The 19,735-nt window shown below is 45.4% G+C and overlaps 1 protein-coding gene across 1 annotated transcript in view; it reads left to right on the forward strand.

The window, feature by feature from the left end:
• The window catches only part of TRPA1 (transient receptor potential cation channel subfamily A member 1), an 812,153-nt gene that overhangs the window by 687,283 nt on the left and 105,135 nt on the right, over positions 1-19,735 (forward strand). Inside the window, exon 25 of the mRNA XM_078686165.1 lies at positions 11,402-11,470. Coding sequence (XP_078542291.1) covers positions 11,402-11,470 — 69 coding nt within the window. The remainder of the gene's footprint in view (positions 1-11,401; positions 11,471-19,735) is intronic.

Below are 19,735 nucleotides of genomic sequence, written 5' to 3' on the forward strand. Positions count from 1 at the left end.
GACGTCTGGGGCTGTGGTGTCGAGCAGGTTCCAGAGCTCGACGGCGTGTCTGTGGACGGAGCGGGTGTTGAGCAGGATGCACTTCAGGTGGCTGCTGCTGGAGTTTGGCTTGGTGGGTGCTGGTGCCGTGCAGGTCCGGGTGCAGGAGAACTTGCAGGCCTGGCAGATGAAGGGTCCGTGGGTGGGTGCGTCTCGGGGTGGCTCGGTAGCATCCAGGGGTTCGGCCGGCGTTGAGTGCGTTGAGGGTGGCGGCGTCGTACGTCCGGCGGGTGGGCTGGGGTCTGCGGGGGCCAGGGGTCCTGGCACTGGGCGCGGTCCAGGCGCGGACGGGCGCAGACGGGCTTACCTTTGGCGCACCTTCGGCGCTCATTCGGTGCTCCCGCTGCGCGCGTCCGCTGCGCGGTCGCTCTGGGGGCGTCATAAGTGAGGAGCCTGGGAGGGCGGGTCAGCTGGGTGGCGGGGCCGGCGAATGGGATGGAGGTGGGCGGGGCCGCAGGGAGTCAGCGGCGGGAGCTTCTGGGCGGCGGCCTCGGCCCGGGGGCAGGCGAGGCGTCAGGCGGGGTGGTCCGGGCGGCCCAGTGGCGGTTGGGTCGCTCTGTATCTGAAGGAGGTCGCGGGAGGCGGGAGGGGTGATCCGGGCGGCCCAGCGGCGGCTGGGTCGCTGAAGCAGGAGCTGGCAGGCAGCAGGAGTGGCGGCTGGCAGGAGGGGTGACCCGGCCTTGACAAAGGCACAGTGGTCACTCCTGGCTCTACTCCTGCTGGCCCCTTAAGTGAGGAGCCTGGGAGGGCGGGTCAGCTGGGTGGCGGGGCCGGCGAATGGGATGGAGGTGGGCGGGGCCGCAGGGAGTCAGCGGCGGGAGCTTCTGGGCGGCGGCCTCGGCCCGGGGGCAGGCGAGGCGTCAGGCGGGGTGGTCCGGGCGGCCCAGCGGCGGTTGGGTCGCTCTGTATCTGAAGGAGGTCGCGGGAGGCGGGAGGGGTGATCCGGGCGGCCCAGCGGCGGCTGGGTCGCTGAAGCAGGAGCTGGCAGGCAGCAGGAGTGGCGGCTGGCAGGAGGGGTGACCCGGCCTTGACAAAGGCACAGTGGTCACTCCTGGCTCTACTCCTGCTGGCCCCTTAAGTGAGGAGCCTGGGAGGGCGGGTCAGCTGGGTGGCGGGGCCGGCGAATGGGATGGAGGTGGGCGGGGCCGCAGGGAGTCAGCGGCGGGAGCTTCTGGGCGGCGGCCTCGGCCCGGGGGCAGGCGAGGCGTCAGGCGGGGTGGTCCGGGCGGCCCAGCGGCGGTTGGGTCGCTCTGTATCTGAAGGAGGTCGCTGGAGGCGGGAGGGGTGATCCGGGCGGCCCAGCGGCGGCTGGGTCGCTGAAGCAGGAGCTGGCAGGCAGCAGGAGTGGCGGCTGGCAGGAGGGGTGACCCGGCCTTGACAAAGGCACAGTGGTCACTCCTGGCTCTACTCCTGCTGGCCCCTTAAGTGAGGAGCCTGGGAGGGCGGGTCAGCTGGGTGGCGGGGCCGGCGAATGGGATGGAGGTGGGCGGGGCCGCAGGGAGTCAGCGGCGGGAGCTTCTGGGCGGCGGCCTCGGCCCGGGGGCAGGCGAGGCGTCAGGCGGGGTGGTCCGGGCGGCCCAGCGGCGGTTGGGTTGCTCTGTATCTGAAGGAGGTCGCGGGAGGCGGGAGGGGTGATCCGGGCGGCCCAGCGGCGGCTGGGTCGCTGAAGCAGGAGCTGGCAGGCAGCAGGAGTGGCGGCTGGCAGGAGGGGTGACCCGGCCTTGACAAAGGCACAGTGGTCACTCCTGGCTCTACTCCTGCTGGCCCCTTAAGTGAGGAGCCTGGGAGGGCGGGTCAGCTGGGTGGCGGGGCCGGCGAATGGGATGGAGGTGGGCGGGGCCGCAGGGAGTCAGCGGCGGGAGCTTCTGGGCGGCGGCCTCGGCCCGGGGGCAGGCGAGGCGTCAGGCGGGGTGGTCCGGGCGGCCCAGCGGCGGTTGGGTCGCTCTGTATCTGAAGGAGGTCGCGGGAGGCGGGAGGGGTGATCCGGGCGGCCCAGCGGCGGCTGGGTCGCTGAAGCAGGAGCTGGCAGGCAGCAGGAGTGGCGGCTGGCAGGAGGGGTGACCCGGCCTTGACAATACTATATATATATATTATTTTTGTTTAATTTTAAAGTTTAAAGTTTAAAAATTAAATAAAGGTAATAGATAATGAATTATTTTAAAGTAAATATATGTATATGTATAAATTATTATGTTTGTGTGTTTATATTTTTTCTAATCACGTTTATTTGTTATATATAGTAATATTTGTATTCAATGTATATTATTTTATGTTTTATATATTTTTTATTGATTTTTTTACATCTATATTTTTAACCTCGATATTTTTGATACATTATTTTTGTACTTACCTGTTAAAGTATGGGAGTCAATATTTTTGCAGTCAAAATGTTGTTTTCCACAGTTAGAACACCGATGTTTGTTACATCGATATTCTATAATTGAACCCAGAAATTCAACACCCGGTGGACTTCTTGAGAATCTGTACTCTAACAATTGTCATCCATACACCCTTGTATCATCTATTTTGAAGGACAGCTTTATATCATCCTCATAACACCTATCTGATAATCTTCAAAGGTTGTAATCATGCTCATTAAATTCCATTTAAGTAATAAATGTAAACCCTAAAAAAAGTGCCAAGTGATGCATATTTACAATAGGTTGCTGACTCATACATTGAATTAAAAAACTTCATAAATTGCATTTAAAAAATGCATTAATGTGGGAATGAAAGTTTTAAAAATGGGAATATGGTTGTTTATTGCAACTCATCTTAGCAATACAGTTCTTTAATTCATACATAAGACAGATGGCAATGTTTATCTGAGCCTATATCTATTGCTATTTGCTCATCCATATTTAAACTGACTGGATATTACAGTTCAAATCAATAATACACATGAAGAAAATGAAGTGATGTTTCACTAGTGTGGACATCACTAGGTCAGAGTTTCCAATAGGAAGTGTGTTTGCTGTCTTAGTAACTTAGGACTAGTTCCAGAAATCTATACAGAACTTTATAAAAAGGTAAATCCCCTTTTGGTTTTACATGGCAAGTTTCATGCAGATCAATCAGTTTATTCAAGGGAATGAGTATTTGCTGACTACCAAAGTAAAATATTTAAGAAATTGTCAAAAAGTGAAACTGAATGAACATACCCTCAGCCATTTCAATAAATGCCAGTAGACATAATAAACTCCAGCTTCCAATGCATGCAAATAGCACACACATCTTGTGGGATCTGTGGGCAGAATCTGCTACTGCTGGGCATGTGACTACTTGCTTGAATGATTTCACAAAGTGGATATTAGAATGCGATTTAATGCAACTTCCCCAAGTTTCCAAACATTTTGTGGTGGGTCTAAGAAAGTTTGACCATGTCTCAGAGCTTCACAAAGTCCTTGTTTGGCTGCCTATTAAGCAACGGGCTTCTGGGCGTTCCTTGGAAGAGGTTTCAAGGACTAGGTCCTAGCATATGAAAGTTTATTTTTAATTTAGGGAATGTACATGGTAACTGTGCTGCTTTAGTGATCCAAAGTAGATTGTTCTAAATGTGAAGTGTAGTGTATTTGGTATCAAAGTGCTCAGTGTTTCTGTAACTAATCTTTGGAATGCCCTGCATCCAGATTTGCACCACATTACTAGTACTTCTTCTTTTAAATTCAAAGTGAAGAAGAGTTATGTCATTTGCAACTGTATTGTAAAGGCCTAGAAATTGAATCTTTTCTTCAAATTGTATTGTTTCAACCTCCAAGCCAGCACCCACTCAACCAGGAGAGGTACCTACACACAACCAGTACCCTGAACCCCTTTCTGTAACTGTATCACAGAATTCATCATCCCCCTTGCCTTGTAACCCAGCCGGTACTGCTTCCTCAGCGACCTCAACTTGCACCTCAAAGACCCCTCAGCCACCAACCCAGTTGCCCTGCTAGACTCCATGAAGAACATTGGCCTCCCAGATCGTCACTAATCCCATGCACACTGCCGGCCACACCCTTGACCCCATCGTCACGTCCAGCAACAAAATCCGGTTCAGCCACACAACTGAGTTCAACGGTACAGACCACAGCATCATCCATTTCACCATCACAGTCGTCTGACTTGCCACCATCAACCCACAGCTCGCAACAGCTTGAAGACCATTACCAAATCCAGATGGACGACCACCCTCATCACCACCACTCTCCACTCATCCGATACCATCAACTAAGCTGCTGTACATCTATTGGAATGGACCATCACCAGCGTCAACTCCATTGCTCCCCATCGAAACCCTCAGCAACAAGAGAACCAACAAGTACGTAAAATGGTTCTCCCCCGAACTCAAAGCAGAACATCACAAATCCAACCCCTGTAGATATGATGATGCTCAAGTAAAAGGCCTAAGCAACCGCACAACATTCAAGACAGCCCTGAAATCCTACCACCACGCCATCAGAGAAGCAAAGAAGGCTGCAGTCGCCACCCATCTCCAGTCCACCAACCGCACTAAAGTACTATTGCACATTGTCTGGGAATTCTTCTCCCCAGACGCCGTCAAAAACACCATCCTGCCCTCCCAGTCTCTCTGCAACTCACTTACTGACTTCCTCCGCATCAAGATTTCCAACATCTACAAGAACTTCAAACCTCAGCTACTTCATCTTGATGTCCCCAAAACCCCAACAATCCTGCTGCCCTACATCCTGGCCGATGAACACCTCTCTGCACCAAAACCACAACCTTCATCATGATCTCCTACCCCTTCCCACACCATGCCTTCAACCTTGGACTAAAATAAATCAGACCTCTCCTCACCAGCATCATCAACTCAGCCTTCAGATCCGCCACCTTCTCAGAATACTGGAAGCATGCCAAAGTGAAATCACTACTGAAGAAACCCACAGAGGACCCATCAGACCTCAAGAACTACTGCCCCTTCTCGCTCCTCCCCTTCCCGCCCAAGGTTCTAGAGAAAGCCGCCAACCTCCAACTCACAGACTACATGGAATCCAGCCATCTGCATGACCCCTCCCAATCCCGCTTCCGCTTGAACCACAGCACAGAAAACGCACTTATAGCTGCCATGGATGATGTCAGAACCATCCTTGACCATAGCGAGTCAGCAACCCTAATCCACCTCGAACTGTCAGCCGCCCTCAACACAGTCTCCCACCACCTCCCCATCTAAAGACTTCACCACATTGGTATCTACTGCAACACCCTCAAGCTACTATCCTTTTTTCTTCTGAACTCACTCGGGAGCGTATTCCAGAGTTTAGCGATGCCGTAGAGGAAACTACGGCCGCCCCAGTGAGAAGAACGAATTGTAGATACTGTCAGGAGTCTGGCCTCTGTAGAGGGAAGTTGTCTGGCTGGTTCATACCAGACAATGAGACTTTAGAGAAAGTAAGGTCCTGTGTGGCTAAGTGCCTTGTATGCCAAACAAAGGGCCTTAAAGTTGATACTTTGTGTTACCAGGAGCCATTGCAGGCCACGAATCTCTTTGGAGACAGATTTGTGCCTGGGGATGTTGACCAGCAGCCGAGCCGGTGAGTTTTGAACAGTCTGAAGCTTTTTTAGATATTTATTTTTTTTGGCCACATACGCCAATGATATTCTCAGGGTACATTTTGTCGATACCATCCGCTACGCAGCAGATAAACACCACCACCTATGATGGACTCCGAACATCTTAATGGATGCACTTTCCGCAGATACCCTAAAAAATGGTCAGTTCAGTTCTTCTATCTTGCCATCCATGGGACTGATCCTAGGGTATTTTGTTCTGCAAAAAGGCATAATCATTGGACAATTTAGGTCAATGCTCACAGCTTATCCAACCAGGCAATACAGGGGATCCAGAAGTGCTTTTTCCTTTTCCAATTTACCCTATCAAGGTTCAATGTGTGTTTTATTGCATTAATCCAATCTAAATAGGTTGGTGCGGTATCTTTTAAGCAGGATTTACAAATTTCTCTACGAGTGAGTATAATTAAATATAACAACAGCTTGTTAACGTCTCGAGAAAGTGATTCATAATTAGAAAAAATACCAAAAAAGATTAGTATTACGCTCACCTGTATGTCAAAATTAAACAAAATTTCCATACCTTCACATACCGCACACCAAAAATTATGCAAAACAGGGCACGTTTAAAACCTATGAAGATCATCCGCTTTTTCCTGCTGGCACTTTGGATAGCAGGGGATGGTACCTTTCGAAAATTTAGAAAGCTTAGCTGGGGACCAATATGCTCTGTGAAGAGAAAACAAATGGTTCTGTTTTAAATTGGCAGGAGATACTGTGGTGTGTAATAAATCAAAGGATACTTGCCATAGTTCATCTGCATCTTTATCAGGAACGTGGTCTCCCCATAACTGGACTGGCAAGATGAAATTACCATCCTCTGCTTCCAAGATAGTCCAATACAAGGTTGCTGTCTTTACCTTGCTGCTCTTCTCATGAAGCAGTTTCTCCAAGACATTTGTTGCTCCCACTGCTGACCCCACCGCCTGACTCAGCTCTTAATTTGGAGATATTTAAACTTGCATAAATTGCTCTCAGTCAAAATGGAAATCTCATCCCATCGTAATAACGACCCCTCGGGCATTAACTGGGACCAGTATTTTATATCCGCATCCAACAATGGCTTTGCAAGGACATCCTTGGTCGCCAAGTTAGAACATGATCGCCAAGTTAGAACATGATTTTTTAGCTCAGAATCAACCATTTAAGGCAATTATTCAGGGGGAGCTTTCAGCCTGTAAATCACAATTAGAAGAGGTACTGGATGCTAGAGTTAGGAAACGTTGGCAGGCTAGTACTCTTGCTCGATTTGAATATGGGGAAGCTAGCGGGAAGCTCCTGGCCTGGAAAACCAAAAAAGAACAAAGCAGAAATAGGATCAAAGGAGTCTTGTATGGTACTTTGGGTGAGATCTCGGAGAACGCTCTTGATATTGAGGCAGCCTTTTTTGATCATTTTGAGCAGGTATATAAAGAAGATTCATCTCCACAGGATAGCTCAATTCAAGCATGGCTTGAGCTTGTTTAGATATTGCTTCTGTATGTTCAAAAATAGCCCATTGCAATAGTCCAATTTTGACTGAATTAGGGATGATATCACTGTCTTCCTAGTGTCTGCGGGATGTAAGGAAAGATCTTCCTTATTTTCTTAATGAGAAAATGGGAGGCAGACACAATGACATTTGTCTGCTGTGAGAGTGCTAGTTTGTTGTCGAACCATACTCCCAAATTTTTAACCTTGCGCTGGTTTTGGTTGCTCACCCATCTCTGCCATCCACCACAAGTTGTCTCAGCTGGGTTGCATGTTGCCAAAAATTAGGACCTTGTTTTTTTCAGAATTGAGTTTGAGATAATGTGTACCCATCCAACTATTTATTGCACTCATGCAATTCTGAAATTGAAGAGCAGGAGAGGCCTGATTTCTATAGGCAGCAACCACTATCTGGGTATCGTCGGCATAGGATGTCAGGCTAAACCTAAAATCCCTGATCAGTGGCTCAAGTTCCGAAACATAAACATAAAGAGCCCTGTGGAACTCTGCACGGGAAGGTGTAGGGTGCTGAGTAATACCCATCTACCGCTACTGTTAGTCTCCTGTGCTTGAGCAAGGAGGAGAGCAGGGCTAATGCCATTCCCTGACCCCCAGGTTCTCCAGCCGCTGCCACAGGAGGGAGTGACCACAGTGTCGAAAGTGGCTGACAAATCAAGGAGTACAAGGGTGGCTGTACCCCCTCTATGCATCACCGCTCTGATCTCCTCAGTGGCTTTGATGAGTGCCGTTTCCATATTATGCTCGTGACAGAAGCCAAACTGGGGGTGATCGAGCAGATATTTTTCATGAATCAATTGGGATAGTTGAGTGTTCATAATTTGTTTGACTATTTTGTCTGGTAGCGGCAGCTGGGCTATGGGATGATAGTTGTTCGGTTTAGACCCATCCAGATTGTGTTTTTTTAGCAATGGGAGGATAGAGGAGTCTTTCCATCTAGATTGAAAATCGCCTGAGTTAAACATGGAGTTGAACATTTCTGTGAGACTCGGGCTCACCACTTCCGCTATCTCTTTCAAAAAGGCGGGTGGGCATGGTTCAGAAGGAGACCCCGACTTTGCGTCTCCTATATGTTTTCCACTGCCTCTAATGATGTAGGGAAGAATTCATTTAATTATTTATTAAGGACTTTTATATAGCGCTAGCCTGACCCGAGGGTATCGGAGCGCTTCACAAGTTTTTGAGCAAGATTCATACAATAAAGCAGTATTTTACATATAGGTTCGGCAGTCCAAGTGTGTTGAGCAGCATTGAGGTAGTACGTGAGTCCTGAGATAATCTCATAGAGTGCATGTTGTCTTGGGGTTCATACAATAAAGCAGTATTCTACATATAGGTTTGGAAGTCCAAGTGTGCTGAGCAGCATTGAGGTAGTTTGTGAGTCCTGAGATAACCTCATAGAATGCACATTGTCTTGGGGTTGGACCACTTAGGGGGGGAGGAGCAGTTCGGTGTCAAATAGCAGGGAGGAGATAAGTCTTAGAGCTACAATGTCTGGGGGAGACAAGCAGGGATTTGCGTTTAGATGGCGGCTATCCATTTGGGAGGGAGCAGTTGAGGAAAAGGACTTTTAGGTGTTTTTTGTGAAGGACGAGATAGTCCTGATACCGACCGGGATGGCGATCCAGATTTTGGCTGCTTTTCCGGCGAAGGACTGTGCGGCAGTTTTTTGTTTGCTTGTTTTCATTGGGATGAGTAGTAGGGTGCTGGAGCTCCTGAGGTTCCTTGTCTGAACAGCCCTCTTGAGTTTAGCAGCCAAATACTCAGGTTTTCCTGTGTGCAGGGCTTTGTGTGTGAGACAGGCAGTTCTGAAACTGGCACGCAGTTCGATTGGGAGCCATTTTAGTTCCCTGAGTGCTGGTGAGATGTGGTCATATTTCCTGATTCCAGTGACCATTCTAGCTGCTGCGTTGAGAGTAGTTTTGAGGGAGCTAGGTGAGATTTTGTTGTACCAGTGAGGGTGGCATTCCCATAGTCGAGTCTGGATAGCACCAGTGATTGGGAAACCAACGAGGGTGTTGTTTATGGACTCAGGGCTTATTGGTAGAGTGGTGGGAAGGTGGACAAAGGCCATATAAATATCCAGGGCTTTGGCTTTAAAGGCTGTTGCGATATCGTCACAAAACATTTGATCGCCCTTAATCCCTGTGGTCTTGGGGTTCTGCCAGCTGATTTACTACCCTGAATAGCTCTTTTGAGGAGTGTTTTGCTTTCTCAATCTGTTTAGTGTTTTAGATATCAGTAGGTTTTTATATTGTGTTAGGGCAGTTTTATACGCCTCTTTATCAACTGTGTGATAGTTTGTTCTCCAACGCCTTTCCAATCGGCTGCACTTTTGTTTTTCCTTCCTCAGTGCATCAGAAAACCATGGGGCAGAAAGGATACTCCTATTCCCTGAGACTTTTTTTGTAGGCACAGATGCCTTAGCAGTGTCGTTAAGCCAGTCGGTGTATTTGGTGACAACTAAATCTGGGTGAACATTAAGTAATGGTCGTAAATCCTCCAGGTGTGTTTAGAGGGCAATTTTATCTACTTTATTCTACTCTATGTAGGTTGAGGGAGGGGGCTTTGTAGTCCTCCCATGCCTGACAGTGGGGACTGAGAGGTTGAACTTTATTAACGAATGATCTGACCATGTCAATGGGAGAGTTTCTTTTAGTGTATGTCTCTGCACCATGGTATCATCATTGACAGTGAGCTCTCACAACAACAGGTCAACTCTGTGGCCCAACCTGCTTCAGTACCTTCTGTAAGATCTTCAGATGGATCCCAACAGACACCAGAAGAACCTTCATACAAGCTGACTTGACTACGGGAACACCCTCTATGCTGGATTCACCTCCCTCCTCCTCCAACGCCTCTTAACTATCAAGAGCACAGCAGCAAGAATTCTCCTGGACCTGCCCATCCGATCCAACATCATCCCCCACCTCCGTAGCCTTCACTCGTTCTCTATCAAGAGGAGATGCCCTTTCAAACTGCTTACGCGCACCTACAAAGCCCTCCACAACATGGGACCTGTATACCTAAACAACCACCTGGCCTTTCCACGACCCCACTAAACACCAGCGGTCTGCCTCCATGGCTCTTGCCACCGCCCCCACATCCATCGTTCTTGAGCCAGAGAAGGTGTCCTCTCCGATTTTGCTGCTAAGGCCTGGAATGATCTCCCTATCAACCTCCAAACCTCTTCCTCCCTTGCTGAATTAAGGGGCAGCTTCAAGGCCTGGATGTTTACAGTGCCTGGATACAACCCGGGGTGATTAGCGTGCTTTGCAAATACTAATGGATTTATATTTTCTTTATATTATATTGTTTATGGGCCATAGGTGCCTTGAAGTTCGAACTCATGGTACCTGCCAAAAATGTTGGGCTGGGAGATAGTTATGATAGGCTGACATCTCACCCAGTCATTTGCTCTTGGTCCACCTCTGTACTTCCCCCTTTTCAGCTTGCTTCCTGTGTAGCCCGTTGCTTGGTTTGCACAATAGAAAAGCCCAAACTAAAACAACAAAAACCAAATGAGGAATTGTAGGAAATTGGAATGCTGCCTTTAGGGAAAAAATATTTGAGTTACTAAAAATTATATGATGTTATTTGTGATCAAAATTAAAGCACTTTTTAATGGCCAAAAGCTGATGTGTGGCACAAAGACAAGTTTATTGAAAAGGAAAGCCTAGTATTTAGAGTAAAAATGAGTACACATATAAATTATTATTAAATATTATTAATATATAATAATGATGATGATGATAATTGCATTTGTATTTGTTTCTTAAATATTACTAGTTATTACTAGTGTTGTGATATATCATTATAATGGAGTGCTTCTTAAACAGGTGATAAAAATCAGGGAACTTGCCCCAGAATCTTGGTAAAAATATAGAAAAGAAGCTGAAAATCCAAAGTCTTCATGGTTTTTTTCAATTACAAGGGATAATATCTTGTAACACCCAGACTTAGGTGCAGGGATACTGGCCAGAAACTGGGACCGTGCACCTAAATCTGGCCATCTCACAATTAGGGCCTTACCCTTTTAAATAATCCACATCAATAAAAAAAAATCACCATTATTATTAATTTTTCACCGTTGTGGGTTTCAGCTTTTGGGTTTCTTTATAAGTTGCATAATCCCTTTATTAACAAGCTTAACTGCCTATATGTTCACATCTGATTGACATATTTTATTAGTAACTCTGTGTCTATGTGTATTATTGCCTACATTCCTAAGTATTTAATCAGTGTGGAAGCTATTGGAGACCATGTGAAGATGACAATATTATTTTGTGTCTTACTTTAGATTGGTTTGGCAGTTGGAGATATTGCAGAAGTGCAACGCAATGCTGCGCTGAAAAGAATTGAAATGCAGGTAATTATTGAAGCATCATCAAATGTATATGAGCCCATTCACAAACTGCATTTCATAGTATTTAAGGCAGAACTACTGTTGTACTACTTATTACAAAATGCAATTCACAAACTTACAAATGTAAATCTCCAACTCTCCAATTTTTTCTATGGGGAGATTCTCACACATGTAAGTTTAGTTGTCAGAGAGCACAAAGTATTTGTTTTTTATTTTTATTTAACTACCTCGTCTTTGTCTATTGACACCCCCACCATGCCCTGCCCCATCACTCTTACCTGCACGAGCCGATTGTGTAAAAGTACTACAGCTCAGAGCTGAAGTAAGTCCAGCACCAGTTATGGCCAACTGGTTGTGCTACAATACCCTGCAATACCCTGTCATAGAAAATAATGAAAGAACGCTGTTAAAATAAAATCTCATAAGAAAACATGGTAAATTAAAGCAAAATATTTAAACCAGTTAAAATGCAAATAAATGTTATTTATTGTTAAGAAAAGTATCTAAAAATAAAACATATTTTTTCTTTTAATACATTTTCATTCACGTGTTTTAGTTTTAACAATTAATGGAACATTAGTATAGTTCAAAAGTAATTTAATTATGATTAATTAATTTTGCACATCACATCACATTTGTAAGTTCATAATAAAAAGTATATATTTTTTACTTTAGGTGGATTTTTATGTTTTTTAATTTTAACTTCAGAAAAATCATTTATATTTAATATAATATTAATTACAAATAATTAATTAAGTTAATTAGTGCTATAGCATTTTTATTTTATTATACATCTAAAACATTGTTTGTTTTTCCTATACCTAATCACCTCTACCCATTTGGCCATATATGTATATTAAATGTGAAAAAGAAATGTAAAACTAAATTTTGAACTAAATATTTGATTAATTTAAATATTACATTACATTTAAGATTTATGAAAAATGTAACCTATACTAAATGCTTATATGCATTTAAAATGTATTAAAAATTACAAAATATTGTATTTAAATTTTTTTATTATCTATTTTAGCCAATATTTAAGGTGCATTTATTTTTTAACAAAAAGTTAATACATTTGTTACCATAAAATAATATTTACTGTGGAACGGTTCACATTTTTTAACAATAAATGCATATTATAAATGCATTTAAGAAATTGGAATATATTATTCTAATTTACCATTATTGCCTATATGTTCTATTTTAAGTACCTACCTTCATTTTGTCCATTGGGAGGGTGATGGCAACTTACTCTCATAAATCTGGGCAAGGATGTGGCATAACGGCTATAGTGGTCGACCTGTGATTCTGAGCAAATCACGTAATCTCTCTGTGCCTAACAAAAATGAATGTGTATGTCTGTAACGTAACTCGTGCTCATGTAAACCGATCTGATACCTTTGGGTCTAGTTTGCACTGTATAAAATCCCCCCAAAAAATCTGCCTCGTGCAAGGGGTAGAGACACGTATGAGAAACCTTTGAGTATCTTTACACTCGTAAATGATGCATTGCCAAAAGTAAGTTACTTAAAAGTTTAAGAGTAAACTTACATTTGTAACTAAATCAGTGAAAATTACCCTTGTGAATAGCCCCATATAAGTTTAGATGATTGTTTGCCTAAATAATGCAATGGATATTTTTCAGGTGCTGTAACAAGAAGAGACTATGGGTCTAATTTCGAGTTAGGTGGTCTATGGGAAAGCCAAACACATGATGGTGGTCCCTGAACCAAAAGACTGGCAGGCCACCTGCTGTATTATGACGATGGTGGTGGGACCGACACAGGAACACTGCTACCGCTGAGATCCTTTATCCTGTGGCAGTGGCACAGCAATCAGAGGCCATAATATGCTGGCTGGTTAGCTGTTGCACCACCAAGCATACTATGAATTTACTCACAGCCCTCCTTTTCATGGCAGTAAGCCTGCCATGCCATGGCAAGTGTGGCGGTGAAGAAACTAAGGAGGCACTGCAGGGCCCCTGGAGCCTCTTTGCACAGGGGTGCATGCATGGGTGCACATGGTGTGCCCCTCTGTCTGTATAAACCCCCATGTTCCTGCACAGACCAAAATGTCCAACATTGTCCATTTTAGTCCATTTAGGAATGTGCTTTTGCATTCCCATTGTGGTGCCTTTGTAAGGGTCACTGCCTGGGAACGCCAAAGCTCCACCCACTAGACCAGGACAAAACTCCTAATCTGGCTAGCGGTCGGCGGTCTGCTTTTGCGGTGTGGCAGGGAGGCACTGGTGTGACACCAAAGTCGTAATCAGAACCTTAGTCCTTTTAAATGCCCTGCCTGTGCCAAAGCTTTGCATTACAATCAAATTGGAGATACAGCTTATTCAGATGATCTAAATAGAATACCATCTATACAATGCCTTCACCAAAGATCAATATTTGGAGAAAACTGGGAAATGGGAATGTTTAATTGAGGCATCAAATGGAGTGTAATATTTTGATGCCTAATGTGTTGATCATTTGAGTGCTGAGTGGCCTATTGAGTAAAAAAAACAGAGAGAATCAAATAGAATACAAAAATATAGGAATAAAGCAAAGTTATTACAACGTAGAAAGCAAATCACTACTTTCAAGATCTGATATCAGCAGATTGCTTACTGATTTTGCCACCTGCCAATTAATACAGTCGGTAGTGGGTCCCACCCATTCAGCCGGGCATTTACTCGATCCGGTGTTCTCCAACATCCCTTCTCTTATGGTGGGGACTCCTAGCAAGATGTGTTGGACTGATCATTTTTTAGTCACTATCTTTGTCCCCCTTTCCACGGTCACACCTAGAGCGAGCCTTAAGGCCACTCTTAGACGGTGCTGGCATAAACTTAACATAAAAGATATTTGTTCCATTTTGACATCCTCCTGCCCTATTTTCGACACTGACCCAGAGCAAGCTTATAACACTTTCTGTATCTGGATACTCCAGGCTCTAGACTCCCTGATTCCAGCCAAATGGTTGAAGGGCCATTGTTTAAAGTCTAATCCCTGGTTCAAAGACTCTTTGGCGGCTTTACGCAGTTTTTGTAAAAAGCTAGAATGCGCTTGGAGAAAGGCATATGATCCTGGGGCAAAAAAGCTTTATCAGGAAGCGATCAAACGCTGTCACAAGGCTATACATCAGGCCCGTTCGGCCTTTCTAACGAAGGAGATTAAGGCCAGCAACAATCCTGTTAAAAGCATTTTTAAAATACTCCATGATTTTAAAACCCGGAAAGATCCCGCTACAGCATGTATTACGTCTGAGCGGCAATGTGAGGAGCTAGCTACTTTCTTTGTTCAAAAGGTTGAGACCATCTATAAATCCTTTGTCACTGCCCCTACTGACCTTGCTCCCACTGCTACTCTTCGGCCCAATACTGCCTTAGCTGCTATCCCTCCTATGTCCCATGACGAATTCCTTACGTTGAGTAAGAGGGTCAAATCGGGCTCCCCTATCGATCCTATGAAACCCGTCCAATTCAGAGATGCTCTACCTGTGCTACTGTCACCTATATGCCAGATCATAAATTCTTCTTTTTCTACAGCAGTAGTGCCCATACCTTGGAAAACTGCGAGGGTGGTCCCCTTGCTGAAAAAATCTACTCTGGACCCTGCTCAGCTAGAAAACTTTCGCCCCATATCCCTGCTACCCTGGGTCGCAAAAGTTGCTGAAGCCCACGTTAATAACACTCTCTCTGGCCACCTGAGCAATATTGGCACCTTAGATTGCTCCCAGAATGGGTTCCGTCCTGGCCATACCACCAAGACCGCACTTGTAGCAGTATGTGAACATCTTCGTACCATCCTGGATGAGGGACAGACTGCGGCTCTCATCCTGCTCGACCTCAGCGCAGCGTTCAACACAGTCTCCCATAAGATCCTCTTGCGCCGCTTAGAAGAGGTGGGGGTGGTAGGTCCGGCCCTAGAGCGGTTCCGTTCTTTTCTATCTGACAGATCTTTTCAGGTCGCGCCCCCCTCCCCCCCTTCCTCTCCCATGCTCATGCCATCAAGCAGGGGGTTCCTCAGGGCTCGGCTTTAAGCCCGGTCCTGTTTAACCTCTATGTGCAACCTCTGACTGCGGTAGCAAGAGCCCACGGTCTGACTGTGATTTCGTACGCTGATGACATACAGCTGGTGGTGGCCCTTTCTGAAGACCACTCTCGGGATGCCGCGCAGTTTCAGGCTGGCCTTGCGGTTGCACAGTGGATGACCACTAACTGCTTGCAACTCAATGCGAAGAAATCAGAGGTGCTATTGATGGGGAAAGACAAGGGACTATGGAGCAAACATTGGTGGCCGGATTCTATGGGTTGTGCCCCTACCCCAAAGTTGGCTGTGAAAAACGTAGGGGTCTGATTCGACACCAAGCTGGATTTCCAAGAGTATACCAAGAAGATCGCGGGCTCTTGCTTCGGTCTCCTCCGAGGATTACGACCTTAGCTTGGTTTCTTTGATCCTCCCACCCGCCAGCTGATAGTCCAAGCAACTATTTTGTCCAGGGTGGATTATGCTAATTCTCTTTTATTGGGAGCCAATAAGGCGGAAGTTACGCGTCATTTAAGGGTGCAGAATGCTGCTGCCCGAGTCCTTTTGCGGCTCCCTAGAACGTGTTCTGCGACGGGTGCCCTGCGGTGCCTGCACTGGCTGCCTGTGCCCCGTAGGATCGATTTTAAGGTACTTTGTCTGACCTTTAAAATCCTAAGAAAGGTCCTCTCCTGAGATTCTGTCTAATTTGCTGATTCCCTATGTACCTACACGCCAGCTGCGCTCGGCCGAGCACTTCCTTGCCATGGTTCCCCTGGTGAAGCGGCTTAGAGCAGAGGGTCGGTCCTTTCGGTATCTTGCTTCCAAACTATGGAACTCCCTCCCTGTGTACATTCGCCGTCTTGACTGCCTTCTGTCCTTCTGTAAAGTGATAAAAACCTTCTTATTTTCCAGGGCCTAGCCTCCTCTTCCAGGGCCTAGCTTCTGCACTCCGTTGGCATGTCTACTAGCGCCGGGACGCCTCTTCGATGAAGCATCTGTTGCGCTATATAAATGTTCCAAATAAATAAAATAAAAAATAAATGAGGGTGCACTGGGTTAGGTGTCTGAAAAATGTGGGTTACTAATTTGGGAGAACTGCACCTTACTGATTCAATAAACACTTTCTTGTTAGGCTACAACACAGAACATCAAGAAAAACCTGCTCAACTCCTTCTGCTTCAGCATTAGCTAGTGAAATATTAGACAGATTTTAGCATACTAAGCAAGATAAAATCCAATAAAATTCCAAAATACGTTCAATTAATAGCAAGCAGGATATAATACAATAAAATTGCAAAAACAATTTAGAATAATCAGGAACATATTTACAGCCACCACAAAGGTCATTCGATCACCACTAGTGATCGAATGACTTTGTCACTTTGTCATTTCAGAGTTCTATGCTCAGACAGCAATCTCTTTTTGGTGATCGGAAACCTGCAGTAGGTCTATTGATGAGCCTGTAGGCAACATGGGGCTCACGGGGTTAGAACCTTATATTTCCCACCTCACAGTAGAGGTCAAAAATATTCCCCTTTAAGTGATACTGAAAATCTGAGTCCTGGCCTCTTTCATACACCCCCAGCCTTTCTATGGAAAGACCCTAGATTGAAATGAAAGGAAAGTTTTATAAAGCGAGTGTATGCCGAGAAATCTTAGCGTTAGAGCTGTCATAACCTGGGCAAGGAGGTGAAGAGAGGTCAGCAGTTGGGCACGAACAGCCAAGTTTTCAGTGCCTTTCTGAACAGTTGTTTGTTTGTTTGGCTTCTCAGAGTAAAAGGCAGAGTCTTCCAAAGTTTAGGGGTCAGATGAAGGAAGCTTCTGCAGCCCCATTTCACGGTCCTCACACTGGGAATGACCAGCAAATTCCAGGTCCCACTCTAGTCAAGACTTCCACCGTCTACTCTTAAAAGGGCAGCTTGTTCCTGCACACAGGATAGAACCATTCTTCAGTCATTTTTGTGCTGCAGGAGGTGGAGGAAGCCAACCAATGGACCCTTAGATAGCACATCTAGTCTGTGCATTCAAGTGGAAAGAACGGCGTACTGCAGTCTTTTCCACAGGCAGGCAAGGCACAATCTACCTATTTGTTCCGTGTCCCAGAAGGTTCTGGAATTTTCTGATGAGCTGATGGTGTGGTTTAATTTTTATACTATGTACTAGTCAGTGATTGGTGCATTCCCTAACTCAGTGTTTGCAAAATTCCCACCAACATCTATCCCGCTTTTGCAGTACTTCCTGTATTGCCTGCCTGCAAACGATCCCAGAATTCTTTGTCCAAGATGACCTCAGTTGGACCCAACATTCACAGCTTCTTGTCTCCTCGCAGGTTATGCCCTACGTAAATGCGATAACACGCCCCTCGACCAGATGTGAGAAGAGGTGTATCCACTACTATGATCAGAATCATGGAGGAGAGAACCTACCTTGGACAGGGCTTGTTATATACCAAGTCCTACTTGCATTTTCATGTTACAATCCATTTGGCCTTCCTTTCCTGTCCAATCCCAAATATCACTTTTCGAAGTCAGTGGCTGTGACACATAAACCATACTTAATTTCTCTCTCCTTTTTAGTGGTAGCTGATCATTACATACGTCATCAAGGCTTAATCACTGCCAGGAAGAAAGCCCAGCAGAAACGAAATCATTACTGTTGGAGACTCAAAGTATCACAAAGTATAAATATAAAAAATTGCCTTTTCAGTATATTAATTAAAAACCTATGTTTACCAGTGAACTCCGATTTTTATATATATATATTAGAAAACTTTAACTCAAGCTTTTATCATTATCAATGTCTAAACTCTGCATTTATCTTTTAATCACACCTCTCCAATGGAACAACACATTGTTAAATATATAGAAAAAATAATATTGTGTAGTTCTTTAATTTTTACCATATACCACCTTTACACATAAAAGCCAGTTTTTTGGGCTACAATGCACACTTAGGGATAACTTATCTACTTTATTAAAGACGTTTTTGCATATCACAGAACACTTTCCTCTGACGTGTTATAGCAAGGCTTGAAACTGCCACCAGCCAGGCAAAAAAGATGAATCTGAAACCAAGTATTCAACCCACAAAAGTGAATGGTATGAATTTACGCTGCAGCCCACACATGGCATTAAGTTTCACACCATTGCTCCTCCTGTGGTATCTTACTATGGCGCTTTGGAGAAGTAAATAAGCTAATTTGGTGTAGGCAATTTAGCATCATTTTGGTGAAGAATGACATTACCTGTGAGATTGAATGCCTGTGTCACAGTGCCCATAGTCAAACTAACAGAAAAGACCAATCTCAAAAGGTGGAGGAGCACTCCAGAATATGTCCTTTCTCGCAATCTCTGATTAAGAACTGCCAATTGGAACTTGATTCAATGGACATGACTACTTATAGGATATTAGTTAAGCATAGGCGGGCAGGACTACTAAAGCATTTTCTGTTTTCAACTCTGAGGATTACTGGTTGAGGGGTTGAAACCCTACTCAAACAACCACAATCCTTGTTAGGGTGAAGTCACAAGCAAACCCCAAATTAACTTGTGTTCATCCCTCTGGTAGGTTGTCACAGAGCAGTCAGGCTTAACTTACAAGCAATGTGTAAAGTATTTATGCACCTTTTCAAACAGTAATAAAGTGAAAACACAACACAAGGAGAACCCCATCAGATTAGACACATAGGGGTCCATTAGGCCGCCACCCTATCGGTAAACGGGACCGCCCGCCTTAAGGGCGGGGGTTCCGACGCCAGCATTAGGATGTGCCCGTTCACCACATTAATCATTTTCCGCCCCGGCCGCAATGCGACCGGGGCGGAAAAGTGGCGGGCGGTGTTTTGCTCCGCCGTGGTCCCTCCGCCATTCTAATATGGCGGAGGGGAATACAGGGAAGGATGGCGGGCGGATTGCCCCTGCCAGGCTGGCGGTGGCTACCGCCAGCATTGGCGGGGGCAATCCACCCGCCATCCTAATGGACCCCATAGAGAACGTTTAAATAAATGAAACAAAATCCAATCAGTGGAACCAAATATGTACAAGGGTAAATAGCGCCAAAAAGCACAAAGCACCAAGGGGCATATATGAAGGGGTTTGCATCGCATTTGCACCATGCAATGTGGTTCATACCCAACGTAAACTAAATAATGTGATTTATCCAACCACGCAAGCCCACTTTGCTTGGCCATGAGTGGCTTGATAAATCAGAAGTAAAGCAACACAGGGCAAATCACTTCATTACGTTA

This window comes from Lissotriton helveticus, chromosome 4_1 (assembly GCF_964261635.1).
Source record: "Lissotriton helveticus chromosome 4_1, aLisHel1.1, whole genome shotgun sequence".
Lineage (NCBI taxonomy): Eukaryota > Metazoa > Chordata > Amphibia > Caudata > Salamandridae > Lissotriton > Lissotriton helveticus.